The sequence below is a fragment of the Fistularia commersonii genome, chromosome 1 (assembly GCF_037954325.1).
Source record: "Fistularia commersonii isolate RoL2024-O1a breed Wild chromosome 1, RoL_Fcom_v1.0, whole genome shotgun sequence".
Classification (NCBI taxonomy): domain Eukaryota; kingdom Metazoa; phylum Chordata; class Actinopteri; order Syngnathiformes; family Fistulariidae; genus Fistularia; species Fistularia commersonii.
Window position 1 is genome coordinate 24,080,516 of NC_141284.1, and position 27,134 is coordinate 24,107,649.

General features: G+C 40.4%; 1 protein-coding gene across 1 annotated transcript in view; it reads right to left on the reverse strand.

Moving 5' to 3' along the window:
• Window positions 1-300: 300 nt before the first annotated feature.
• The window catches only part of LOC147237908 (nardilysin-like), a 43,970-nt gene continuing 17,136 nt past the window's right edge, over window positions 301-27,134 (reverse strand). The window contains exons 9-31 of the mRNA XM_086155978.1: window positions 26,907-26,980; window positions 26,613-26,682; window positions 24,539-24,616; window positions 21,939-22,059; window positions 16,031-16,089; window positions 15,638-15,692; window positions 15,392-15,496; window positions 14,785-14,908; window positions 14,330-14,416; window positions 8,992-9,111; window positions 8,800-8,851; window positions 8,264-8,414; window positions 5,594-5,721; window positions 5,261-5,423; window positions 5,060-5,091; window positions 4,687-4,825; window positions 4,533-4,580; window positions 4,359-4,411; window positions 3,921-4,004; window positions 3,601-3,691; window positions 3,263-3,379; window positions 2,356-2,445; window positions 301-1,125 (exon numbers count right to left, since the gene is read on the reverse strand). Of these exons, the coding sequence (XP_086012104.1) occupies window positions 904-1,125; window positions 2,356-2,445; window positions 3,263-3,379; window positions 3,601-3,691; window positions 3,921-4,004; window positions 4,359-4,411; window positions 4,533-4,580; window positions 4,687-4,825; window positions 5,060-5,091; window positions 5,261-5,423; window positions 5,594-5,721; window positions 8,264-8,414; window positions 8,800-8,851; window positions 8,992-9,111; window positions 14,330-14,416; window positions 14,785-14,908; window positions 15,392-15,496; window positions 15,638-15,692; window positions 16,031-16,089; window positions 21,939-22,059; window positions 24,539-24,616; window positions 26,613-26,682; window positions 26,907-26,980 (2,263 nt within the window). The 3' untranslated portion in view covers window positions 301-903. The remainder of the gene's footprint in view (window positions 1,126-2,355; window positions 2,446-3,262; window positions 3,380-3,600; window positions 3,692-3,920; window positions 4,005-4,358; window positions 4,412-4,532; window positions 4,581-4,686; window positions 4,826-5,059; window positions 5,092-5,260; window positions 5,424-5,593; window positions 5,722-8,263; window positions 8,415-8,799; window positions 8,852-8,991; window positions 9,112-14,329; window positions 14,417-14,784; window positions 14,909-15,391; window positions 15,497-15,637; window positions 15,693-16,030; window positions 16,090-21,938; window positions 22,060-24,538; window positions 24,617-26,612; window positions 26,683-26,906; window positions 26,981-27,134) is intronic.

The following is a 27,134-nucleotide window of genomic DNA, read 5'->3' on the forward strand; positions in this document are numbered from 1 at the left end:
AGGCCGTGCTGTGGCACAAGCATTTCAAGTGACCCGTTTTGTCACTCAGCGGCTCTGAGTAATACTTATTTGTTCCATTTCTGTTGTCTTAACGTGGCTCACTTCATGCGAAAATTGCAGATTTCAGTGGAATTGGCATTTACCGAGGGGGAAAAATACAGCGGGTGTCGAAATGCTAATCCTTTCCACTTTTACTATGAACGGGGAAAGCAACTTGAAAATTAAAATCGAGTTTGGTCTAAACATTTTTCGCTGGAGTGTACTTGTGCCACAAAGCTGAATTAAAAGCAGACCGCTCCATTGATTCCACTCTCCTCCCATTGATTTATTTCTTTGCACAGTCACAGAGCACAGCATGATCCGGGTCAGCTAATAACAGTCGCACACGCAGGAGCTTGAAATCAAATCCGCACATCTGCATCTGGAGCTCAGAGCTCTCAGCCTGTCCAGTTCTCACAACTGTTTCGTGTTTGTTTTTCTTTTTTTAAACGGCGCTAAATTGGGCCCGGCCTCAGACACAAACGGTGAAAAGCAAGAAAAAAAAAAAAAAAAAAAAAAAGATCATGCCTGTGTTAGCAGCAAAAACCAAAGAAGCACAAATGAGAATTGGATTCAAAGATTTCCCGTCAGAGTGGGACAGAGAAATAGATGGAGCGCTTCACGCTCTCGAGGATACACTATAATTGAGAGTGTGAAAGTAGAATAGATTATCACTTAACTAAAATAACACGCTATCATCACTTCCAGGCGTTTCGCCGATGCACACTGCTGGGGCCCGGGGGAACAGAAGAGGAGCTGAAGAACCTTCCTTCACCTCCACATCTGATGTGCCTGCACTTCGAATGAGGCCGCCTTTGCCGGCGTGGATCAGTCCGGATCGGATCCCGAACGTCCCCTCGCTCTTCATTCCAGTATCTTATGATAGGGGAAGAGCGGCAGGCTTTCTGTGAACGCCGGGATGTCCATGATGGCCGTGGCGCCTGCCATCTTTGGAGAGGCGGAGAGGAAGGTGAGTTTGGACACCTCGCCATAAGTAGAGCTATTTAAATCCCTCTGCTTCCCCTCCTCGTCTTGTTTCTCAGCAACGCCATCTGCATCGGTTTCCTCTGGGCCAAATCCCACCACCTGGAGAAGCAGAGATTCATCTGACCGGAGTTGTAGCAGCTATTTTGTGCTTCATGTCTTATCAGCACTAGATAGGTTGTGATTATACTAATGATGAATTAATTTATAAAACACTTTCGGTTAAATTGCTGGACTAACAAGAAGAAATGAAAGAAATAAGATGATGCAGTGCCTTTTTTTTTTGGTTTGTTTTGTTTAAATCAATTTTTCAATTCAAATGCATTTTATGATTTTCATACGTAATTTTTAGGTACATTTTAAAGGTTCTTTCCATTCTAAAGCTAATATGAAACTAATTTTCACATGATAAAAACAAAACAAAACAAAAACTTCAGCAATTCACCATCCAATCATTCACGCGTCTTGGTTACTACGTCTCCAGCGAACCTTCTGCGTGGTTCTGGGCTTTTGGAAAAACATGCAGTACATTTTGGTAAATTTATATGTTATTGCTGGCTTCTTGGTTTTAATCCCTGTGCTGCACCTTGCAATCCATGAAACATGTTTCAACTCTCACCCTTCCCTAGCCTTCATTTTCAAATCACTTTTCAGTAAATTGGGTGACAATCAGTCCAGACTAGCACTTATTGGTGCACAACAGATATGTTTCAACAACAAGATGATGTGGCCGAGATGCTTTGTTGTGTATTCTTTCGTACGTAGCGACAAAGGAAAAATTAGAAATGCGCCTTAAAGAAATCAATTTTTAGACAAAACTCAAAACTTGCACAGTACTAAAACTGGTAATTATACAAAAACACAATAAGAAATGAATAAAGACTGACATCTAAGTCAACATCCTTATTCGCCCTGATCTCATCTAAGAGATTTGATTTTGAGAATCTGCCAACAAGGAGGTTCGATTCAGTCCATTACAGCTGCAGTTATTTGTCCTTCAGTGTTTTTGGGATTTATTCGAATAAAGTACACAAGATGAAAATGTGAAAAGAGCAGAATTGCAGTAGAGGCAGGACTGGTGTCAGGGGTGCAGGCATACCGCCAAAGTTTTCTGCGCTCGTGTATAAAATCTAAATTCTGCCCTTCTTCGAACCCCCGTGGACTCGCGAAATCTACATCAAGAGTCTGCCGCTGAAGCAACTCTGGGCCGATAAAATCCTGAGGCGGGTCAGCTGGGAAGGCAACGGTCCATCTGTGCTTTGACGGCTCGGTGCACAGTGTTTACAGGCAGAGAGATGCGTATAAAAAAAAAAAAAGGACACGGCCACTCACGTGCACGCTGAGTTTACGGCTGTTCCGTCCCCGATGCTCTTGGAACCAGGAGACCAGCTCTGCCCGCTTCATCTGCTTCAGAGCCTCGATCTGAAAACACACACACACAGGCATGTACGCGCACACACACACACACACACACACACACACACACACACACACACACACACACACACACACACACACACACACACACACACACGAACCCTTAATGACATGACTAGGGAGGCTATATATATATTCAGATATATAGTCACATTATCATCTTTGACATTCATTATGGATTTTAATGAAAGGTGAAAGTTCTGTGACATTACATGACTGCGTACATCCAGTCTTTTTTACTTATCAAATTTGAGGCCAGTATAGTCATGCAATTAAATGAACTATTGAATTATATATATATATATATATATATATATGCATCAAAAAAAGGAATTATTAAAAATTAAGAAAAATGAAACCACTTTGGAGTTTGCAAGACACGTCCTAATAATTAGCAAAAAAAAAAAAAAAAGAAACCAATAAACTCCAAAATGATTCAAGAAACTGACTTCAGTTTTATCTGAAAAATGATAAATTCATTTTGAGAAAAGCAGAATGTATTGAACTGTTAGATTCTCATTCATTCTCTTTTTTTCCTTGTTCAGAGTCATATTTAAAAAAACACATCAGAATTAAACTACCACCTAACTGGGTACAGACTCAATGAGTGTTGTGTATCTAGCATGTCAGTTTCCATTCGCCAGCAGAGATTGTGATTATATATAGATACATTCCTGTAAATATTGGGATTCGACTGTGCGACCAGAAAACTGAGCAAACATGCAGAGTCATCCTCTGGAAATTTAACAGACTGTGTGTGAGAGAATGTGTGTGTGTGTGTGTGTGTGTGTTTAGCTCTCACCTCTCTGTTGAGCCTGTCAAACAAATACTGTTGTGTGACCACCTCAGCCCAGTTCCTGTCCACCTCCTCCCCGAGGTGTGTGTCTTCACACTCCTTCAGTTTCACTAAAGCGGTCACCTGGAAAAAAAACAACAACACGCGTCTGGTTTATGATACGCTGTTCTCGCTTTGCTGACTGAAATGTGACAACGGATGTGAACGCCATCTCGCTTTGAGAGCAACTTCTGACATTTCTAAAACTTCTCGGGTAGGCGTCGTCTTTTTTTTTTTTTCCTCTTCCACATATATAAAGGCTAACACATGGGGCCGCTGGCGCACACGCAGACGCACACACAGACCTGAGTGTTAAAGGCCTCCTCGGTCAGCGCGCTGAGCTTCTCCCCAAATGAAGCCAAGAACTCTTCAATTTTTAGCTCCACCAGCTCTGTGCTGAGAGAGAAATGTTCAGGAGGTAAGAGATAGATCATTGGCTATGGTGCATTTCTTTTAGTCATTTATCAGCTCCACTTGCTTCTCTTTCCAAGGCCACACAGATGGATGGCCGCTTGGATCTGGCCGAACGCGAAGATGAATTGGGCCGCTGTTTTGGTAAAGGGTTCAAGATGAATTGCGTTCAGCTCGCGGGATGAAAGGTGAATAAATGGGCCACGGGACTCACTTGAACTTGGTGGCCTGTGTTTCCACGGTGACCGAGAAGCCCAGGACCCCCGAGGTGTTCCTGCAGGTGGGGTAGACGTGGTACCTGCAGAGGAGATGCAAGGACATGACAGGGAGGACCCGGCATATTCAGGAGATCAATGGAGACGGATCTTTCCCCTTTGAGTATCATGCGCTAACAAGCTAATTCCAGATTCAACCGTAAGTAGAAACAAAATGACAATTTCATCCTAAAAGCAGAACTCAAGAGTGTTGACTATACTAATGTATTTTTGTATCTACACCAAAGCATGGGTCATAATCTATCAAGCTCTGAAGATACAGTCATTTCTTTCTTAATCCTCGGCGAATTAATTCGATTTATTCTTTCAAAATACCGGTAAAATGTTGATTTCAATGGCGGTCGGAATATCAGCGGAATTAATCTAAAGACACTCACCCCAGGGTCTCTTTGGTCCTGAGGAAGTCAAAGCAGGGTTCTTCCATGTGCATCTGAAGGAAAAGGGATCATTTTAATAGTGACCTGTCAGAGTGCGGAGTGATGACCAGGTGGGCTCAGAGGGCGAAAATGGAAAAATGACCGGAAAGAAACATCAATAAAAACCGTACTCACAACCAACAGCTCCACCAGCGTGTGTTCTCTCAGCGCCTTGGGCCCAGACTGGATAGAGAAAATAAAGCAATGAAGGAACAACTGGAGTGAAACAGAGGCAATTAAATCGATCGATATTACACATTATGATGCCTGGAATATTTAAGCTCAGTACCTGGTAGTAAACCGTGACTTCAGAGTTGGCGTCCCCCTTATTGAGCGACTTGACTTTACAGATGTGGTGTTTCTGCGGAAGCTCAACCACTCGGAACATCACCGGCACCTCTGCCGGCAGCTGGGAGAAGTGCAGCTTGCTGCCGCAGGAGCGGGTGGAGACGCAAAATGGGTGGGGGGGCAAAGGGTATGAGTGATGACAGACGAGAGGGGGATGAATGAGAATAAGGGATTGAAAGCAAATATATTAGAATTAGATGGATTTAACAGCTAAATTTATGCAAATGACGTTGCGCGGCAGGTAAAAATCTATTTGATGATATAGTATCAGCGTTTTCATTAGGGTGTGTATTTAGACTTAACGGCTGACTTACTCTGTGACATAGTGAAGCAGCTCAATGGACTCCTGTGGAGAAAATACAGAAAAGGCAGAAAAAAAGGGATAATGAACAGGGGTGGGGGGGGGGGGGGGGGGGCAATCATAAGAAGAATGTCAAGTTCACTCACAGTCAAACTGGCGGAAATGAGGAAGACCTGAAGATTAACTTTAATGCAGCTACTTATTTTAAACTCACAGAGCTGGTGAGGTTGCCCTGCACCAGTCCCTCGGCGTACAGCTCTGCGTTGAATCTGCGGCTGAACTCCATCAGGTCGTCGCTGGTCAGGCTGGCTGTCAGGGCTTGGTACTTCTCTACCATGGACCAGCGAGAGTGTTCCAAAATCAGAAGGCGCACGTCCCTGGGAGGATGACAGTGGATGGGGGGATGAAGGGGGGGGGGGGGGGGGTCCTCTGTTCACAGACCGAGGTACGTTTCGCCACTAGAAGGCGTCATAAGCTTGCAGATGAGTCTGATGAGACCACCAAAAGACAGAAAAAAAAAAAAGGAGAGAGAGCGAAAGAGACTTACTTGCCGAGCTTCTCCGGCTTAATGAGAATGTTGAAGTAGGTTTTCTTGAGCTGCTCTGCAAACATGCTGAAGACGTCAGGCGGCGCAGAGAACGTGGCCAGGTGGTCGATGATGAGGTGGAACAGCAGCTGCAGAGGGAAACGACAGCAAGATTTCCAGGCGAACAGGCGAAGAGTATCATCGGGGTGTACACGCTAATGCAAATAGGTCTCCAGTTTATGTCGGCAATCCTTCATACGTGTCGAAGTAAAACGACTTTGGTGACGATTCTGAATACAGGGTTAATTGTTATTGGTCCGGGGCTATTTTTCTCTACACATTAGACATCCAGTTGAAAAAAAAAAATAAATAAATAAAAAAATCACAAATCTTGTTTGTGATGACTTGCTCAAAATGATGGGAAAACGGCATGCCTAGGTCGACACTCATCTTTTAAAATTTTTCAAAAACAACCCAAAAGGCAGCAAGAGAAGAAATTGACACCAAATTCAAAATAACCTCAATTGCAATATATTATGTAGATCACTACTGAAATGATAAAATTATGTAAATGTACGTAATTTATCATTACATAATGGAATTACATACAAATGTAGACTTAACTATGCCAAATTATGTGTCAGAAAAAGAACAAATTATTTTTTAGGTGTGCCAAATACGATTTTTTTTATACCCAATCAAGAAAACTGGTAATGAATGTTATTATCCCCACCCCTAACTGGTTGCGATGTTTAACCTTGACATGTAACAAAACAAAACAAAACAAAACAAACAAACAAAAAAAAAAATCATCCATTCACTTAAAGCCAGTTAACCTACTGTTTTTTTTCTGGACAGTGGATGGGAAGCTAGAGAACCCGAGCAAAGGGAGAAGCAAGCCACTGGAATCAAACCAGGGACCTTCTTGTTGTGAGACAACACCGCTGGCCAGCAGATGTAACTCTCGATCATGTTTGTCATTGCAAAAGGCTTTTAGAAAGACGGTCCAGTATTTGTAAAGCTATGACTTATGCGGACAGACTAGATGATACATAAACTCATACTCCGAGCTAAAATTTACATCAAGATCTTGTTCCTGCAGCGTCATGTTGGTCTTGTTATTGCAATGAAAATCAGAAACAAACCGGAGCAGGAAGCGGCAGTCATTCACACTTACTGCGATGGAACCTGCCAGGCTGATTGTGGCTCTCGGCGTCTGCGCCGCTGCTCGCACTGAATCATTTTTCACATCAGTTTCATCATTTTAACTGCCTCTGGATGGTGTTTTACACCCAGACTTCAAGGTGTTTAGTTTTCAGACGGGATTTCGACCAGTGCGGGGCACCGGTATGAGTGTTCCAGTAGTGGGTGTTGATGCAAAGAAATGGTGGTAGGAAAAAAAAACGAAAACAAAAACACCGTGCAGCCAGCAAAATATAGAAGCAAAAGCCTGCACTTCTTATCTCGGATATTAATATATGAATTGTGTTTGTTCATTTTACTTGCATAAGTTACAAAGATTTTTCTGTTTGGTCTGAAAACACAATTAGGATAAAGCACAAACAGTATTTCAGCCCCATTTGAAGTGTTCACACTGCCTGCTGGACAAAAACACCTTCAATTCTTGAGTACAGCATAGACTTCTTTGATGCACATTTTTCATTATGAAATCATATGAAATAATACATTCAGTGCCAAAATCTATGAAAGAGTGTTTTTTTTTTTTTGTTTGTTCGGATGTTTTCGTAGCAAAGGGCAATGGAAAAAAGGGGATATTTTACAAAATTGGGGTTCGTTTGCTTTTTTTTACAGAGATAACAAATGTTGCGCGGCAATGAGGAATATTCATTCATTCATTATCTACACTGCTTATCCTGTATTCAGGGTTGCAGGAGGGCTGGAGCCGATCACAGGGCGAGAGGCGGGGTTCATCCTGGACCGGTGCTGGTCAATAAATATAGAGACACGACCATTCACTCTCATTCACATGTCATATAGAGACATCCAAACATTCAGTCTCTCATTTACATGTCATGATGAGACATATAACTATTTACTCTCTTGTTCACATCTGTGCATTTTAGGGTCTCGAATTAAACAATTTTTCTAAAATCCCGGTCGGAATCGAACCTTGGAGTGCCTTGCTGTGACGTGGAGGCGCTTACCACTGCGCCAACGCGCTGCAGAATGAGGCATGTGTTTAAAACCCTTTTACAATCATGAAACAGCAGCTCTTATTTGACATTTAAATTTAAAGTATCAGATAAAAATATTGGACCTTTCCCAACTTCTTGCAGTTCCGTTAGGTTTCTTTTCTGACTTCTATGCAGCTTGTAGCTGATTTATGGTATTGCGGGAGCTGATACAATATCTTGCAGATCTTCAGATCATTTCTTGTGAATATCACAGTATTTACAATCTTATTTTTAGGTAGAATATCTTAAGTTGATTTCCTGCAAATTATGAGAAAATATTTTCAAGTTTATTGCTTCAATTTTTTTAATTATTTCTCATTATGAAGAGTGCCTCATGAGATTTTCCAGTGGTTCATAGACCAAATCAACACCGATGCCCTCCAAAAAATGTTAATTGGGAGAATAACAAAACAAAGATTCTCGACTAAATGCCGATATGCACGTGGTTGTGTCCCCAAATTTGCACATGTGCTATTCTGTGACTGCAGACACTCACGGGTAGTTTGTTGTCAAAGCCTTTGACCTTGATCACCAGGCCATGCTCGCCCGCCACCAGCTTATATTCCAGCTGAGCCACCTCTGCCTCGTACGCTGGCTCTGCCAGGTTGTGTCCAAGGATGTTGACCATCAGGTCGAACAAGACCACGCTGGAGGACGAGGAGGAGTTAAAATTAGGTGGTGGTTTGGGGGAGTAACAAAGTGCAAATGCAAAAAGAGAGATAAAAAAAAAAAAATAGTGGAAAAAAATTAGGAGAAAGATATCATATACAGGAGTAAAAGGATGGAGGATGGAGAAAAGATGAAAGTGATGTGGAGAAATTGATGCAGCAAAGGATGCAAGGTGAAATGGAGGTTAAGAGGAGATTTGGAGAGATGGAATAAGAGAGGGGAAAGGAGAATAACAAAGGAGGGTAAAAGGGAACAGGCACGAAGAAAGCGAGCGAGGGACAGCAGTAAAGATAGTGATGTTAATGAATGTTACTGGGAAAATAAACACTATTTTCTCGAGGTCATTTCTGAGCCCGAACTTACTTCTTTGCAGATTGCTGGATTACAGGAGAGATTAGGTGAAATCTGATGTAGGCTGCAGCAGGAGGAAAGACAAATGGGTGTCAACACCTCCCTAATAATGCTAAATGTCCTTTGAAATACCTCTTGCATACTAAATGATTCACACACAAACACACACACACACACACACACACACACACACACACACTTCACCTTTCAGGGTTTTGAATTTGTTGTCCTTCTTGTACCAGAGGCAGCCTTGGTTGCTGCTGGTGATTCGCACAGGGAACTCAGTGTCTGGGCAGTCGGATGGCTTCAGGGTGAAGTCGGTTGCTGAATGAATGCACAGAAACATCACGGCCGCGTTAATAATACGTGATGACCAATATGTCAAAATGTCAGGCGTGGGATTTAAAAAAATGCGGCCACTTGACGAAACAGACGAATCGGTGTCGGGTCACGCTGATTTTTGGTTCATCATAACTGAGATTACTTTGAGATTTTTTGGGGGGGGTTGAGTTCTTGCTGACTGGGGGGGGGGGATTCTGTATATAACTTAAGGGTTTGTTGTTTTTTTTTCCACAAAAGTTTACTTGATTTCTTGCTTTTTTCATGGTAATTAATACATCATTTATTCATTGCATGATCCCATAATTTGATAAATACATACATAAAAATGATAGTAAATTTAAAAGAGAAAAAGCTATTGCCAATTAGATAATATTCAAACTTATTTTACAGAAATGATAATAGATCATTTCTATTAAAGAAATTTATATCGTGAATAGTTGTCGATCTCGTAAAACATTTAAAATGGCTCCTTTCCCCGAGCTCAAACTTGCTCAGTAGTTTCCAATCACCTTTTTGGAAACTACCTTTCTACTGAATATCAGGGAACCACAGGGCTGATAAAAGAAACAACAGACTATGACTTCTGCACATCAGATTACAAATGGCAATTTTGCTACCCTCAGAAGTGTATAAAAACAATACAGTGCAAAACAAGTCCACCCTGACTTAAGGCCAGAACTGCACCAAATAGCTGAAACACGATGCTACATCATATCACTGCACATGAATTTAAATAGTGAGTATGAACTACTTCAATGGAATAAAGATGCTATTGTTTTCGAGAACAGAATTACCAGAGAAAGTCTTTTGAGTGTTTTATTAGATCAAAGAAATTGTAAATTTAATACCTGCAACATGCCTCTAATAGTTGGGCGGAGGCTTGTTTACCACTCTGTTACATCATCTAGCGTCTTAAAACTTACTCTTTGTGAACAGAGGAACTAATTGTTCGAGCTCTGAAAGTGGAATTCTTCCCTTTTGTAGCTTGATTTATGACGTCAGTAGCTCAACACGCCAAGGTCTCTGAGGCTGTAAATTTGTGGATTGCAAAGTGTCAGTCGTTTGTGGCAAGGTCCTGAATGCAGGTAGGTCAGCCCAGCACTCTGTTGTTTACAGGTGCAGAATGTGGCTCAGCACAGTCACAAAAGATACTGGGAGTGTTGATGAAGAGGGCATCCTATGAATGACAGTTGAAATTGCTCCAGAAAAGGTATGGCTCTTTCAGCTGTGGTGGCCAGGTTAGGGAAGCGCCAAGTTTTACCAAATTAAGGACATTGACACGCTCAAAACCAGCACAGACTGGATTTTAAAATTGGCCTGGACAATCCTGGTGGGACTCTTCTTTTTGTGGAGGATATCCATGGTTTCCAAAAACAGTCTGAATTATGGACTTGTCAGAGCAGAGCACAGTTTTGCAATTTGCACCAGTCCATCTTAGATGAGTTGGGCACGGATAAGTTGGCAGCGTGTTTGGGTATTGTTAATATATTGCCTGCGGTTTGAATAGCTGAATCTTATCTCCTGCAGATGTAGATGCGGTGGTGAGCTGTCTGACAATAACTTTTCACAGTGTTGCTGAGCTCATGTAGAAATTTTCTTGAGGGAAAAATGTTAGTATTTAAAGCAATGCTACCTGATTGGGTCAAAAGTCACAGTCAAATAGTTCTTTTTTTGTGATTGCTGTTTTATGGAAAGAGATATGTCTGGATTCTCACTACCTTCTGGCAGCACTGCAAATACTTAGATTTCTCACGGTTGAACATTGAGATTGGTTGTTTTAAGATCTATAATCTATATATCTGAATTTTTACTGTTGGACCTCCTCATTCTTGTTAATTACTGGCCTCTTGGAGGGGCCATTTTTCCATTAATTTTCCATAATATGCTTTCCATTAACATTTGAATTGATATGTCATATTTGTGGTACCATCATCAGTGCTGAAAGAAGATTGAAAAATATGATCATATTGTCTTTATATTTACGTTTTGTATGGCGCCCAAACTCTTGAGATGCACAGAGCCTGTGCCCAGGAGTAAAGCAAAGTGCTGCTATGACACAATTTGCCAAACATGGCGAAACGCATCACAAAATCAGAAAATAGATTCCCGTTCTGTTGCAATTAAATTGTGTTTACTGGTGAGCATAAACAGAAAAATGAATTTTGTATTATGCACTAGAATTGAGTTTACAGAAAGAGTTGAGAGAGAAAAAAAGTTGCTTGATAATTATATGCATTAAAAGGGATGGATGAACTCTCCCTCAGCCTGTTTTCATTTCTCTGTCAAATTTATTGTTCGTGTCCCAAACTTTATTTTGTCACTTTTGACTTAACCATGTCTCTGTTTAACTTGCAAAACTTAGCTGTGTGTTTGGATGAACACTAATTTGAGGAGGGGAGTTTGTGGAGTAGGTATTGTGTAGAATCTAAGTACACATTCAAATAGACAAGATAATTCAAAAATGATCAGTTTAAAAAAACAAAAACCAACAACAACTGGTGTCTACAGTATCTATGACAGTAATCAGGCTGATAATCCCACTGTGAGGGTCAGCGGTGGCCAAGCAGAATCTGAATAATGGATGGTTCGTTTAATTATTAATTCCCATATTCCATCTTTTGTCGTAAACTTCACAGTTCTTTTCAGTGACCGAGTACGTGGCGTGTGGTGAGACACTGGATTTTCATACTGCCCATGTTCAGGCAGCACAGCCGAGTCCACTGTGGCCATTGTTACACAAAACTCAGTCATTGCTGACATTCATATTATTAGAAGGTAGGACCAAGAGAGAGGACCAAGTGAGAGTTTCAGTGACTAGAAACTAGTTTGTGAATGGAAAAAAAAAAAGACGGGGTGCAGTTTTCGGAGGGGGGAGTTGGATTTTCCAGTGTGTATCTTGTCACAGTGATATCATGCTCTGTAGCCAAACACAAAGTTGTGTCTGGTAAACATCTTGTTTTTTGTTTTTTTTGATGGTGTCTTTTTATTTGCCACTTTGAAACACACATTTCTGCAATAAATTCATTTGATTGGTTTGAAACACTGGGGAGAGAATGTCACTAATTCATAATTAGTCACTTGATTGAGTAACTGCGTGAAAAAAAAAAAAAAAAACGCAAAAAAACCCCTATGAGACAACGCTTGAAAATAAGTGAGAAATAACCTGGAAAATCATAAATAAATCATTTCAGAAAAGGATCAGTAATAGTAACATCATTATTTAAAATGATATAAATAATAGATTTAAAGTTTTGATCATTGACATTGTGACCAATTCATTTTATTTAAATAACTATGTAGAAAATAGACTGTATGACTAATTTTATTCCACTTTGTAGAAATGCGTCTTTTGTCAGTGGTATGTTATTTCTCCTTTCAGTTCACTCCTTCAAGAATCTGGTTATCATCTCAATCATGCTGGGCTTTGCGTCTAATGATTTTCATGGTCGCTGACCAAAAACTGAAAGTCGGAAGAAAATTTTGGGAGTTTTAATGGAGGCTTACTGGAGCAGCATCTAGGTGGGCTGTTTTCTGAGTTGTTTTAGATAAGTCTTTTCCTAGTCTTGGGCTTACGATAATATATAACATGTTTGATATTATTGCAAATCTTTCAGTCTTTATGGTGACTTAGATGAGCTCTAACAAAGCTGGAAAAAGGGGTTGCCAAACAATCACCAGAGTGGTATTGGCGGCAGAGACGGTATTTGTTGGCGGTATGGATGAACAGGGATGGACGTCTCCATCAGTATGAACCAGAAGGAGGAGCGGATGGTGGAGCTGTGGGCAGAACAGCCCAGCTCGTACGTTGTCAAATCTCCAATGTATCATGACCGATTGGAGAAGGAAAAGGAATAGTCCGAAATAGCGATGGCTCTGCAAATACCTGATAAATACGTTGCACGGTGGGGAAAAAAAAAAGCTGAAAAAATCTAGTTGTAGTCTTGTAATTAGAGACCCTGTAAGACTCTCAGTCTTGGCTGAGACTTAGAACTCTAAAAAAGATAGTCTTTAGATGTAGGCATGTGTGAGAAGATAGTTTTCCACGAGTCTTGCTCAATCTCAACAGAACCTGAGGGAGGTAGGCCTGAGGTAGGTCTTTGACTGAGCCAAAGTAATCACCTATCATCAATAGCCCACCGTTAGATGTCAATAGTGACATTTCTTGGGTGTTGTGTACTTGGCATCATTGGGTGCTAACAATCTGTTATGGCGCTTTTGCGGCGTATCTCAGCTCGACTCGCTTTGGATGGTGTTTCCATTACTTTCAAACACCTCCTCGACGTGGGCGGCTGTCGTCACAGCTCGACAGCGTGAAACTGCCGTGACGTCGTTTTATGCACTACAATAAAAACGCAAACTGTGGAGGGGCGATGGCGTACTTGATGCCAGGCCCACGGCTTTTTTGTCGCACAAAAAGCAGGAGAGGAGAGCCAGAAGAGGCTACAGGCGACGCTCTAGTTGCAGGCTTTTGTTCCTTTTTAAATAATGGGTTGGAGTCTCATGTCGGCTCAGTGATGACAATCTCTGGCCAATCAGAGGCTGGCATCCGCTTGGGTAGTGCTTGGAACTTCACCAGAGCAGGTCCGAAAATAATACCAGGTACAATCTCTACTGTGACGGAGACACAAAAAGGACCAAGACAAGTCCTTACAGAGCTGTGTAGTGGGAAAGCGCCCATTACTCATAATACACCCACTTCTGTGGACAAATCTGTGCAGTTTGCGATCCCTGGTCTGGCTGGGGTCTTACCTACCAGGACAAAGTCACGGACTACAGTGGTCGGAGTTGTCTCACACTTGCTTTATGGCCCTCTGGGTCCACTGGACGGACCATTAAACTCGGGAGTGACAATTTATAGCAGTATTAGTATTTTAATTGTTATGGAGGTTTTGCACTTTATGTCCTCAGAAATGACCAGATAAGCCAATATTATTGACTTTAGAGTGTTAATAGCAACGGCATGAGTACTTCAGCGACACCTTAAATTAGATTAAAATTGACTCAATTTGGATTAAATTCCCAGTAGACATGATTAAACTGTGATTTATTATCATAATTGTTAAATGTTTGTTCAGTTTTATATCAGGTGATTGTAATCAGAACGAGGCCTGGCTTCTGTTTTAAAAGGTCAAGGGCCATTTATCATTCCGCTGCAGTGCACCTAATAAAATGCCCGGTCGGTGCCCGTTTTTTCACCCACCGATGAACTTGTTCTCGGCAGGAAGGTGGAGGTCTGCGTTCAGCTCCGGGTTCCTTGTCCAACGCTCAATCCACTCCCTGTCAATGTCTGCGAGCGGGGAAAACATTTGTCAGCACATTGAGTCTCTCCTTTCAGTACACAAACTAATTATATCCCCGCCTGTAACTACAAGTCTTAAAGCAATTTGTCATTTAAACGGAGTGTCTTAAACCCCCCCACTTAATAAAAAATGACATATTGGTTTTGTACAGTTTTCATGTAAATGCAGCTGCAACAATATTGCCTGCCATCTAAGAGACAGAGCTAAATGCTGGCATTTATATTGCTGGCTCGCTGCTAGCATCGGGGTCAATATCGCTGCAGAAGGAGAAAAAGACAATGCATTCGTTGAATGCCTACATTGTGTGAAGGCGCTGCTACACAGAAATGCAAACACACACACAAGCCATACACACCTTCCACGCTGTATTGAGTACCAAACCACTTCTCCCTGAGGGGACAGTGGCCCTCATGTTCTGGAGACAACAGCATCAGGTTGGCTTTCTCAGGAGTGAGGAGGGACAGCGCTGCTCTGATCACCTGTACGCATACATGCGGCAATGTGCGCACACGTGCACGCACACACATACACACACAGTCAACTACTGAGCAAGAGAGCAGGGCAAATTTTCTTCTCTCAGCGTCTAAATTGTTTCTGAAATTGTGTTTGTGTGCACAATTTCAGCTGTCGATCACAATAAGAGACAGAACAATGAGCAGAGGACATTTCATCACACAGAGTACAAAAGCCACAATTAGACTTTAACTTTTCAAGCAAAATAATATTCACCTATCAAGTACTATGCCAACAAATATGTATCCGGCACCCCACTTGTATGAAAGGTGTTAGCTACAAATATACATATGCATCAGACAGAAATTATGGGTATTTTTTTTTCTTTTTTTTCCACATTCTGTGGGGTGTTTTTGTAACATCTTCCTTTCAACAAGAAAATGAGATATAGCTTTTCAGAATAAAAAAAGGCGGGACCAGTTAATGCCTCAAATGACAGTTGTCCCTACTTGCGGGTTGAACTCGAACATCAACTGATCTCCTGTGAGGAAGTCCTCTTTTGGGAACAGCTGCATGTTCTCGCAGAGGTCCTCCACGTATTCTATAGGGTCACTCTAGCAAATGGCAAGAAGGCAAAAAAAAAAAAAAACAGAGCTTCAACCCACCCAGTTACGGCCATAGGAAACAACATTTGCCACAACTTATCTAAAAAGTATCTAAGAGAGCAGCAGCAGCAGGAATATTTGGAGTCTCACCTGCTCCTGATAGTGAAACTCATTCGCTTCAATCTTCTGAATCTCTTCATATATTCTGAATGCATGAACAAAGAGACAGACTTATTACCTTTATTAATCCCAGACAGACGCTCACATTTCATAACATCAATACACAGTTCCAGGGGAATAGCATAAACAATAAAAATTTAATAAATATAGAAACTACCAGCCAAACACATTAACCTGTCAATGTTTTCTTTCATGTAGTTTTTATACGCCATCTCACTATGTCCTCAAAATCCCTGTAAACACAATCTAGAGGTTGCGTTTAATCACGAGAGCCATTTGCCGTCGCTAATTTGTTTTTTCTTGTACTGCGCGTGTGTGTGTGTGTGTGAGAGCGAGAGAAAGAGAGAGGAAGAAAGACTGTGCCTTTTCTGTGGTCCGAGTGTCTGCAGCATCTTTAGGTATTGGAACACCAGGTGAGTCACCTGTAAGAAAAGAGTTACTTTCATTAAATGAAAGTCCACTAGTCATGTTCAGTCATTTGTATGAAAACTGATGTAAATTGGATATCAAGTATAGAGTCAATATATTCATCAAATGATATTGCTAACCTATATCAACCTTTTATTGACATACCTTCTCAATGTTGATCTCTTTAAGAAACACTATACATCAGAATTCTAGAAGTAAAATACTGTATCTGATCGCAAGTTTACAGCCAGATAAGAGTTATATGTGGCTGAATGTAGGTTTGAGACATCAGGGTCTGAACATTTAATGCCGGCGATTTGATTCTTTAAAACTGACAACTAATGAAATGGGCAGTCTTGTTTTCAAGCTGTGTTATATATTAACATCCCTAAGTCACACTTTAGTCATTTTGATAGTGGTATTTCTTTAGATTTAAATCAACCTAGTTTTACTTTGTCAACTAAAATATCATGCCCGATTTGTGTGATAAAAATTAATGTACAGTGAAAGTGTATGATGTAGAATTTGCCTCCAAGATTATAAAAGTTAATTGCTTCTCGCTTTTTAATACATTTTGCTGAGATTACCTAGGTAATGATATTGGAAGAAGATCAACCATCATCTTACAATCCAAAATATCAACAAACCCTTCTTGTCCAGAACACTACAAGCTGCCAGGCAGAATTCAATTATTTAACTCAAACTGATGCTTTAAAGCAGATACATTGAGAGTCTAGGGAACTAACCCCCAAATCTTTTTATGCAACTTGTGCTCCATAATGCAACTGTAATCTTAGTTGTCAGTTCAATAATATTCTCCTTGGCAAATACAAAATGAAAAGTACATGAGAAAGTGAAATGTGTTGTTCGAGACTGATGAATGGTAATAAATACACCTGAGGCCAAAAAAATGCAGTCAGATGTACTTGCGATGGCGATTGATTACAAGAGGTGAAAATTCCTTTTAAAAAATAACTTCAGCTAAAAACTGAACAGTGTTTGTGTGCCTTTAGTTGAGCTTCATGTAGAGGTTCAAACGTGTCAATGAAAATATTCTCTGCTTTTGTGATTCTCTGCTTTTGTGAATAAAGATGAATAATTATTAACTGTGAAAAAAGGCTCTTCACTCCACAGATCTGATTGTAAGAGAGGTAAAACAGTTCAAAGCGTGACTTTCAGAGTTGCTATGGATACAATGGGTGCATGCAACAGCTTTTAGACAATCGGTTTAAAGAGCCCCTCAATGCTTGAATTAGGCCTGTGGTTCGTCCTTGAGCGATCGTTCTTGGAACCGAACATTCCCGGTTCGATTCCCGGATCCTCCAAGCCTGTCAGTGTTGTTGAGCAAGACACCGAACCCCTAACTGATGCTGTTCCTTAGCTGCATTCTGCTCATGGTTCATCCATGATGGGTTAAATTTACTGGTCAAATTTCGCTGACGTTGTGCTCAATGTACAACTGTATGTGACAATTAAGGCATTTTTTCTTCATAAAATAATAAATAATAGGTATATTATTGCAACATGATGTAAAATACAGCAAAGTAAAAAAAAAAACCTGGAGAACTGAGGAAAAGCTGAATTTGGCCAATTTAGGAATGCTAATATTGAATGTAAGGCATTCAATATCAAAAATTCAATTCAATTTCAAAATACCGACATTAAAATCTTTATATGCTGGTCCCTCTTCCGCCACATATATATCTAAATAGTTTGACATACCCAAGTTTAAACTGCTGGGCACGCGATGACTCGAAGGCCCACCTTTAAAAGTGAGTTTTTACTTGAGCACTGGCAGAAAAAAAAAAACGTTGACCTTCTTCCAAAGAGCCTCCTAGTCACACTATTCATAGTTTTACAAAAACATTCAACTGCTGGAGCGAGAAGAAAAACACATTTCTGACCGAGGGGAAATTTAATTACGGGCAGTTCAGAGGCAGTTCGTTCAATGAGGTGATTTGACTCATGAGTGATGAACCCTGGGAAATTCAGGGTACTTTTTTTCCTCTAAAGTTTGTTATTTTCCCATTTTACCCTGCTCCTCTATAATTCGGCAACAACTAGTTATTCTTTGCCTATTCCATATATATATATATCCACACACACACACACACACACACACACACACATGTAAATATATATATAAATATTTATACACATACAATTTTATGTGCATTTGATGATGTTTCATGGACATGATGGCGTTATCTGTACGCTAGACTGAACACCTTTCCTCCACTGTGATTTCAGTGAGTTGGTAATTGGTCACTGCACCATTTTCATGTTGGAATTACTTTTTATTTGCCTGAAGGGAGGACCTGCCGCTGAGATAGAATGTCACTGATAATCAAGCGGCACTCTGCAATTTGGATGTCAAGACTGTCAGTGTTCTGCTCTCCACCTTACGCCTGCTGGACTCTATTTATGGCCACTCCGGTTTGATAATCGAGCACATTTAAAAACATTAAAACTTCATTAGTCATGATAACACTTGCACTGTTGTAGAAGACAGTAGCCTGACATGTAGACACCTCTGCACTATAAAGTGTCTTTTAACATGTCCACAAGACACCGCAGTGAAGAAATAACCAAAATTAATGGCTTCTTCATCAAACAGCTGATGACTGGCTACATATTTCGTACCATTTTCTCTGTTTCAGAAATACTCTCTGATTATCCAAGCAGGGTTAAATCGAGGGCAACTCTGATCCACTATGAGCGTGATGTGTAAGTGGTGTGACCTCACGAAAACCATGCAAATATGAACGTTTAAAAGCAGATGGAGAGTGAACTGGAGGTGAGGCAAAAACGTAACAAATAACACCAAACTGCTCCCAACGTGAACCTTGCACTTTGGTTTCAATACTGGCGTACCCATTTACCTGCACAAACACAGAGCAGGATTCAAAATAAAATACCCTGATTCATGTATTTGGGAGTGAACAAATTCCTATACCGGCAGAATGTCTGCTAAAAGAGGAATATGTAAATGTAAACCTGTGCGATTTAAACACACAATGCTGTTTAATAATCTGTCCAGCTCCGCTAGATGTCAGTTTAATCTCAAAGCTTTTACATTCACGTTTTGACAATGCAGTATAAATGTAAGCTGTTGTCAGTATCGCAGTCAAATGGTTGACATTGCCATTTCAACGTTGCAGTAAAAAACAAACAAAGGAAAAAAAAAAACCCTGCAATGAACCAAAAGGTGTCAATGTATTTGAAAAAAGGTTGGGATCATGGTGGGAATTCAAGGACAAACTGATCAGCACCTGAAAATATATATAAATCGGTAAAGTTATTCTATATCAGCAAGCAATCTCAACATGTAGCTTGTTTTTTTTGCATTGTTTTTTTTTTTTTTACACATGCAAATTACCCTTCCGTTGCTGTATCGTAAATACATCCATATGTTAAACGTCAACACGCCTCTCTTTTTTTTTTTTTGGTAGCTGGGAGAGCTATAAATAGCTTCAGTCTCGACGATTGGCCATGCTTTCCTGGCAAGATCTGATGTACTTTTCTTGCCTCGATACGGTCGAGCCCTTTCTTAAGTTTACCTCTGCCGGGGTCTTTTGCTCTGAACTGAAAGAAGCCACAGCGTCGAACTTACACAATTTCAGAAGTGGGAGCACAAAATCACACGCCTTTCATTTTCTCCACTTCTCTTATGAGCATATGACTTATAAATTCAGTGAAAACGTCCTTCTCTTGTGCTGTTGTTTTCATTACCATGTCCAATACTATTTGTTGCACACAGCCTTTTTATATGCAAATAATTAATTAAGGGAGTGTCTAAATCCCTTCAAGGCCAGATAATAATTGAGATTTATGAAGGAGTACCATGCGTGCAGTTTTACAAATCTGAACAAAGAAATGCATATCGACGTCTCCTGCATTGTGGGCACGCAGTTCTAGTAGTGACTTCACACAGATTTATACATTGAGAGAAGAGAGTGTCCTCTGATCCAAACAACTCATGGTGAGTGGAAGAGGGGAAATGTAGTGCTCTTGATGACCAAAGAACCTAGCCTTCAAGGCAACATTTAAAAAGCAGTTATCATTGCATGTTTGTTGACTGCGGCATTTTCCATTAAGTACTTGAGATTAGAAAACAGTCCTCATGCTGAGTGATCACCCACTGCCTCCCAGGTTAACAAGAGTTGTCATAGCAACTGATGACATATCACTTCCTTGAAATTACCTGTTGTATTACTGAATACGGAGATAAATAGGCCAGCTGGGTCCCTGCAGGCTACATTGAAGTTATACTGCTATCTGTCTGTGCTGAACACACTGTGTCAACAGTGTCATCTTTATGTATCTGCACAATAATAAGATAGGGATAATAGAATCTCTATGATCTCACCTGAGTGGCAAATTGGAGGCGACAGTGAACACCTCTGAATTCTTTCCCTATTTTTTGCCTCTGTGATGCACAGTCATATTTTCGTTAAACCATTTGAATCTATTCCTCTAACTTGAGGAGGAATCATTTCGAACCCGGTTATCATTTAACTCCTGCTGAAAACAAGAAGAAATTCCACGTCCACAAGAGGGTGATGCAGAGTTAAGGGTAACATAGTTTAGATTGTGTAAGTGTTTTCTGCATAAGCTTTTCATGGATTTATTAAAACAGAAATTTTTGTGACAGGTCTTTAAAAATGAGCTTATTCACTTCAATGTCAAAATAACTGCAAAATTGCAGTGACGTTGACAAAAATCGGAGAGAATTTGCCACAACCATCAGGGGACTCCCTCCAAACATATCAAAAGATTTTGTAGAAATTTGCAAGATGTGAAACAATACTAGCAAAGAAAATACAGAAAAATTAGTAAATGTCTAATAATCTAATAGTTTGAATGAACCTACTCATCATCATGCCTAATACATTTTGGGTATGTAATTCCCTGACAACTATTCACATAGAAAAAGGGGCTTCTGGACATGTGGATGAATCCCCCCCCACCCCCATGCCCCATTTCACCCAGCGCAACACGATGCTGAGTGCTATTTGAGTGTGTGGGCAGAAAAATGTTCAGATAAATCTACTGAGTACGAGTAAACTTTGATCATAAAAGCAGCAACAAACTTACATCCAGGTAAGAGATAGACTCAACAAGATTTGATGCGTGGAGAAATAGAAATTGAAACTGAAACGTCTCGTTCCGCATGCTAAGATAAAGGAAAGACAAAACTCTGTTTCCACATAGTGGGAGGCCAAACGGCCAATGCATTACTTTCTGGGGTGGTTTCTAAAAACACTCAGGTTTCACTTTTGTGGATGAAACAAATATATTTACAGACCATGAAACAAACCAAAATAACATCAAGCTTCCAGAGCCACGGGCGGTACGGGAGCGAGATCGCACTGTTTCAGTGACAGGCGAATCACTGATCAGAGGACTCATTACGTGATCTGCGATTTGCAATTATATATAACTGAAATGGACCAAAATGCGCAAAACTTCCAACATGGGAGTAGAGATCACGATGTCCCTCGGCTCAGTTCTCCGCCGGCACTTCCATACAGCTGTTGTTAGGTGGATCAGTTTGACCTACATTTTGTTTCCAATCAATGAATGAAAGTGACGTTGCATGACTCCCTCATCAACCGGAGTCGGTGCTGTAGCCAAGTTACGCCAGAACATGGTAGTGCTGATTTCTCCACAGACAAATATTGATTTATTTTTTTTTTCCCCCAGTACCCATCAATTTCTTTCTCCAGTTGAATAATTCTGGCCGATCCGAATGGAGATGCACGTGCATTTCTTTCCAAATCTTGTGAAAATTCTTTTAAAAATGTAGATGCATTTGCATGGGAAGCAGAGTAATCTCTACATTATTCAGAATTCCAAATACCTGATAGAAGTTTTGGAACCCTTCGTCAGTGAGGGTGATGGAGATGGAGAAGATGGAGTAGGTGGTGTTTTGGTCAAAGCCAGTTTCACTGTTGCCTCCAAACAAGGCCAGGGCCCAGCATCTGCAGTGACACACACACACACACACACACACACACACACACACACACACACACACACACACACACGTGCATACATGAGTGCAGAGTCATTAATGAATTAATTAACTTGTAAATTTAGCAGCACTGCTGCATGATTCAGTGCTACTACCGGGCTAGAGGGCAAATGTACGTCAAGTGTTCAAATATGACCCAGGCTATGAGAAAATATATCCCTTCATGTTTCTCAATTGAAGCAATTTGACAAATATCCTCGCGTCCTTGCTTGAACAGACGAGCCAAACATTAAAACCAGACAATGAGGAAATAAGATGTGTGACTCTATTCCGAGTCTATCCTCCCTTAGAGGCGAGCTTTGCTTTTCATGGCATTTCATCAACTTACTTGAGATGGTTAATCTGTCACACTGTGCAAAATGTCTGCTTTTATCTATATAAAGATATGTTTCTGTTGCGCATCGATGCAACACACAAGAAGAGATGATATTCCCAGCAATGAATCATATCGAGCAAGTTCTGAATATCACAGGCCTTTCATCCTGCACTGAACTGAAACCAGTGGACTGTAAAATGTGATAAAAAATGTATACAACGGAAAATGTTATACAGCTTGGAGTACGGCTCGGCTGTATATCCTCGCAATACAAACATTGTCTGTTTTACTGTGAAAGCCTATTGTGGATTTTTTTTTTTTTTTGATGCTGACAGATTGTGATTTGGTAATATTACTGTCTAAGACCAGCTTACTGCCAGTTGAAATATTTTTTGTGTCCACTATATTCATTTCTTCCAAAATACCTTTGACTTACAATGTACTATTTAACTTTACTTGCCCAAAACAGACAGGAAATTTAATCAAAATGGAAAAAAAAAACAACAAATAAACTCACAATAGTAAGAAAATGTGTGCAAAAAATGCACATATTTATGCAAAAGTGATTTTAAAATGAACACAAAATTACATTTAAATGAAATGCTAGTACATTACCTGCCAATTAAATGGTAAATGGTCTCCACTAATAGTGCTCTTTCACAGCAATTTCAAGGCACTTTACACTAGATTACAGTGACCCATTCACACACACACACACACACAGCTGCCATGCAAGGTGCTAACCAGGCCATCAGAACAACTTGGGATTTCATGTCTTGCCCACTGGCACACAATCAGGGGGAGCTAGGGAATCAAACCACCAACCTTCTGACCAGAAGGATGCCTTATTCTACCAACTGAGCTGCTACTACATCTAGCTAAAACGCGGCTAAAAATCAGCGATAAATTACTTGCAATCGGGAAAAAATACTTGAAAATCATCATCAAAAAAAAAAAAAAAAAAAAAAAATAGGCAGTAACATTTACATTTGATAGAATTGTCTTGAAAACTGCCAAACATTCAGTTAACAGCAGAGGTAACGACCTTAACTAAGTCACTTGTAAATTTTGTGTCAGCTACTTTCCACTGTGGAGAAGATGATCACATATAATAAAACTGGATACTCGGTGTGAATATTGCAACTTTATTTTTTCTCTCTTCTCGTCAAATTCTGGCTTATTGTAAATTAGCTGTTGCTCTAAGAAATAGGTGTCAAACTCTGGCTCGCCGGTATTATAGCCTACACGCATGTGCCGCTAATACTACAAATCCAAAGACAAGTACAAGGACCTTGACATAACACAAACGCGCCAGAAAGTAGAAGAGATGAAAGTTTCATGCTTATATATTGTATAGTTTTAAGCTTTGCTTGTTCCATATTTAGTTTTTGAGCAAAACTTGTTTGGACCCCTGTGAAAAGGTTCATTGTTATACCTGGAGGAAGATTCTTTGCAATAAATATCAATGTTGGCCCACAACTTTGTCCCAGTTCTGAATTTTGGCCCTCTGTGTATTTGAGTTTGACACCCCTGCTCTAAGACATGCAAAGAAATGAGGATTACCATGACATGACATTCACATGAGCAGACCCTTCCCCAGTTTATCGCAGGGGGCCTTTAAAGGGCAATTTTTAAAATAATCATGTTGTGAAAAACTCACTGGGGAAAAAAAAAAGACCTCAGTTTGACTGAGAATAGGAGTCAGAGTGCAGCTCAACGTCCCTGTTATCACTTATCAACACTCGAAAAGAGCAGACACGGACAGAACATAGGAATATTCCACCAAATGCTATAAGTGGTGCTGATGCTAAGGGACTATTGGGAGGGCTATCACTATTGTGGGACTACCGAGGGTTTGGCAAATCATTCTGCCACTTAGCAACAAGAGGGTGAAACGCTCTTGTAAAACCACATTCAGGGGATGAGAATCTATGAATCACACCATCAAGTGGGCTAGCAAAGTGTATAGTTTGAAGATTGGTTCAAACACAGAGGGCTCCCTGGGAGGGAGGAAAAGCTCATGTATACCGGGCAAATTGAAGACCTTTTAATTGGGATTTGGAGTGCCCTCAAATCAGAAAAACAAACAGACACAGGCAATAACACTCACTTCTTCCTTAGCACTGAGAGGATGCTTCCTGTGCCTTCATGGCCAATCAGCCACGAGATGTAGTGAAGAGGCTTCACTCTGGAAAGAGGAGGGGAGAGCATGAAAAGGATAAACAAAACCCACTGATGCAATCCCTCTACAATCAGGGCAAAGCATGGCATCTTTTGGCTGCTCTAATTCTATGTTTACATGAAGAGGCAACGATGCAGAGAAAGGAGACGGAGGCGTGGAAAAACAAAAGAGAGACCCATTTGATGAAATTTCACTCAAGTGAAGGGAAGAGAGTCAGTTATGAGCCATAGAAACTTGTGTTACCAACCTGACAATCAGTTAAATCTGAACCCACTGCTATTTACTAAAGGTCCTCTCACTTTCATCTCGAGCAAAGTGATTGTGTTTAAACTCACGGTTGCCGACTATGAGCAGACTGTCAAGTAGATACCTTTTAATAAATGAAAATCCTCAGGAAATGAGCTAAAATCATTTGGAAATACTCAAAGAATTACTCTTAAATTGTCAAGCAATGCCACCCAAAAAGCATGGGAAATAGCAAGAAAGTAGGCTGGAAATTTGCACAAATAAAATAAGACGTGTAAGCAATAACCCTGAACTGATGATGAACTGAAGGAGTACACATGACAAAAGCACATGCCTGGAAAAACACTTTTTTATCTATTGTCTCCATAAATACATGATTTGATGCTGTGATGCTTTGCACGTTTACCTTTAGATTCCGTTTATTTATGATGAATATTATATACCTATCAGAAACAAATTTCAGGTTCTTGTGGCATCACTTCTTTTTCTGTTCTACAGAATATCCTTTAACTTTTTGTTCGCTGAAAATCATTATCATCCCTCGTAAATTACTCTTGGGATTACTTGATCTAGTTTGTGTTACTCCTGTGAGTAGCTTGAAATAACAAATGTGAATAACCTCTGAAAGTTCCATTTTCATTTTTCAAGGAGGAGAGGAAGAGGCAGTCACCTCCGCATACAGGTAGACGCAATCGCTGTTGTTTACCTCCATCAGTCATCAACGTGTGGCTAAAACATCCACATTTCTGTCTGTGCTGCGGAGGTCCAGTCGGAAAACTAAATGCTTTCTCGTGTCTGGGTCCGTTACATCATTCAGAGTCAGTTGAAATGATGAAATTGATGCAAAAATATATTAGGTGCAGATGCAAGACTTGTGAGTTGCTCGGCCGTCTGGAAGGAACACCACTTCCAACCCAGATTTTGTTCTGATTTTACTGCATTAAAGGGCTTAAAATGATTTTGGATATAAGCACAGCAAGCTGCTGATGAAACACATGCGCTCTCACTCCGGAGGAACACAAGCAAACTATTAAAATGCTTGTTTTCGCCGTACACTTTAGAACAGATGAGGCGGTTCGAAGCTTTCATAAGTCTTATTTTGTGTGAGGCAAAGAGTTTAGGCTCGACTCAATTAAATTTGATGCAGCCAGACCTTGAAACTTGAACACAAATTTAACCCCGATGATTCGTAACATCACTTTGACAAGAAAGATCTAGAGCTATTCCCCAGCTTAAAAAAAAAAAAAAAAAAACCACGGAGCAAAACTACAATAAAAACTGTGCATATCATAGAAAGCTTTCATGATTCAGTTCTTTGGTGCTTTAAAATCGTTTGCCACGACACAACAGTTTCCCACTTCTAAAACCACTTTCTGACTCGCTCCAGACAAGCCCGTCTGGACTTTGGACTTGGAAAACAACAAAATTCTGGTCCAAGGCAACATAAACCATTGAATTTGGGTCGATGCAATTTACCTGTATATATTTCATACATGACAATATCTACTGTATCCATATTTAATTTCAAACACTAAAGAGCAGGATTCTCTTACTCTGCCTCGTGTAACTGGCTTAAATGTGCATAAAAAGGAATTGTTTTCCATTGAAGCATGTTTCCTCAGTCAGTTTGTACCAGTAAACTTTACCTTTTACAACTGATGCCTTAGGTGATATTGAGTTTGAGTAAATTGTTTACCAAAGATCAAAACTGCCCTTCTTGTACTAACAAGCTGTAAATCTATTGGACAAAGCTCACCTGTAGTACTTCTCCTGAGGGGGAAGGGCCCAGGTGATATTTAAGGCGTGAACTTTCCGAACAGGAACAACTGCAAATACAAAAAGAGTTAAAGGTGGTTACTGATGTCTGAGTGCATCTGTTTTACAAACTTCCTCTACTGTGAATATATTATTTTTCGATGCTTTAAAGCCTTCCAATTATTTAGCAAACCCACAGGTGGTTCCCGACCCCCCCAGCGGAACCCATGGTAAGAAAAGCACAGAGTCAGAGTGCTTCAAAGTATGAAGGAGGCTGTGCTGAAAAGACGGATACCTCTGTAGAGCTTGCTGAAGACCGGTGTGTCAAAAGGATCCAGCATGTCGGAGAAATCTGGTTTGGGGAGACCGCTGTACAAACAAAAACACAACTATGGGAAACAAGAATTATGGCGCTATTTTAATGAGCATCAACTGAACAATGCTACTATGACAACATCAGTGATCAGGAATCCTTGAAAACATTCCTATGTCTTCAAATGCAAAAGAGAAAATATCATGGCCG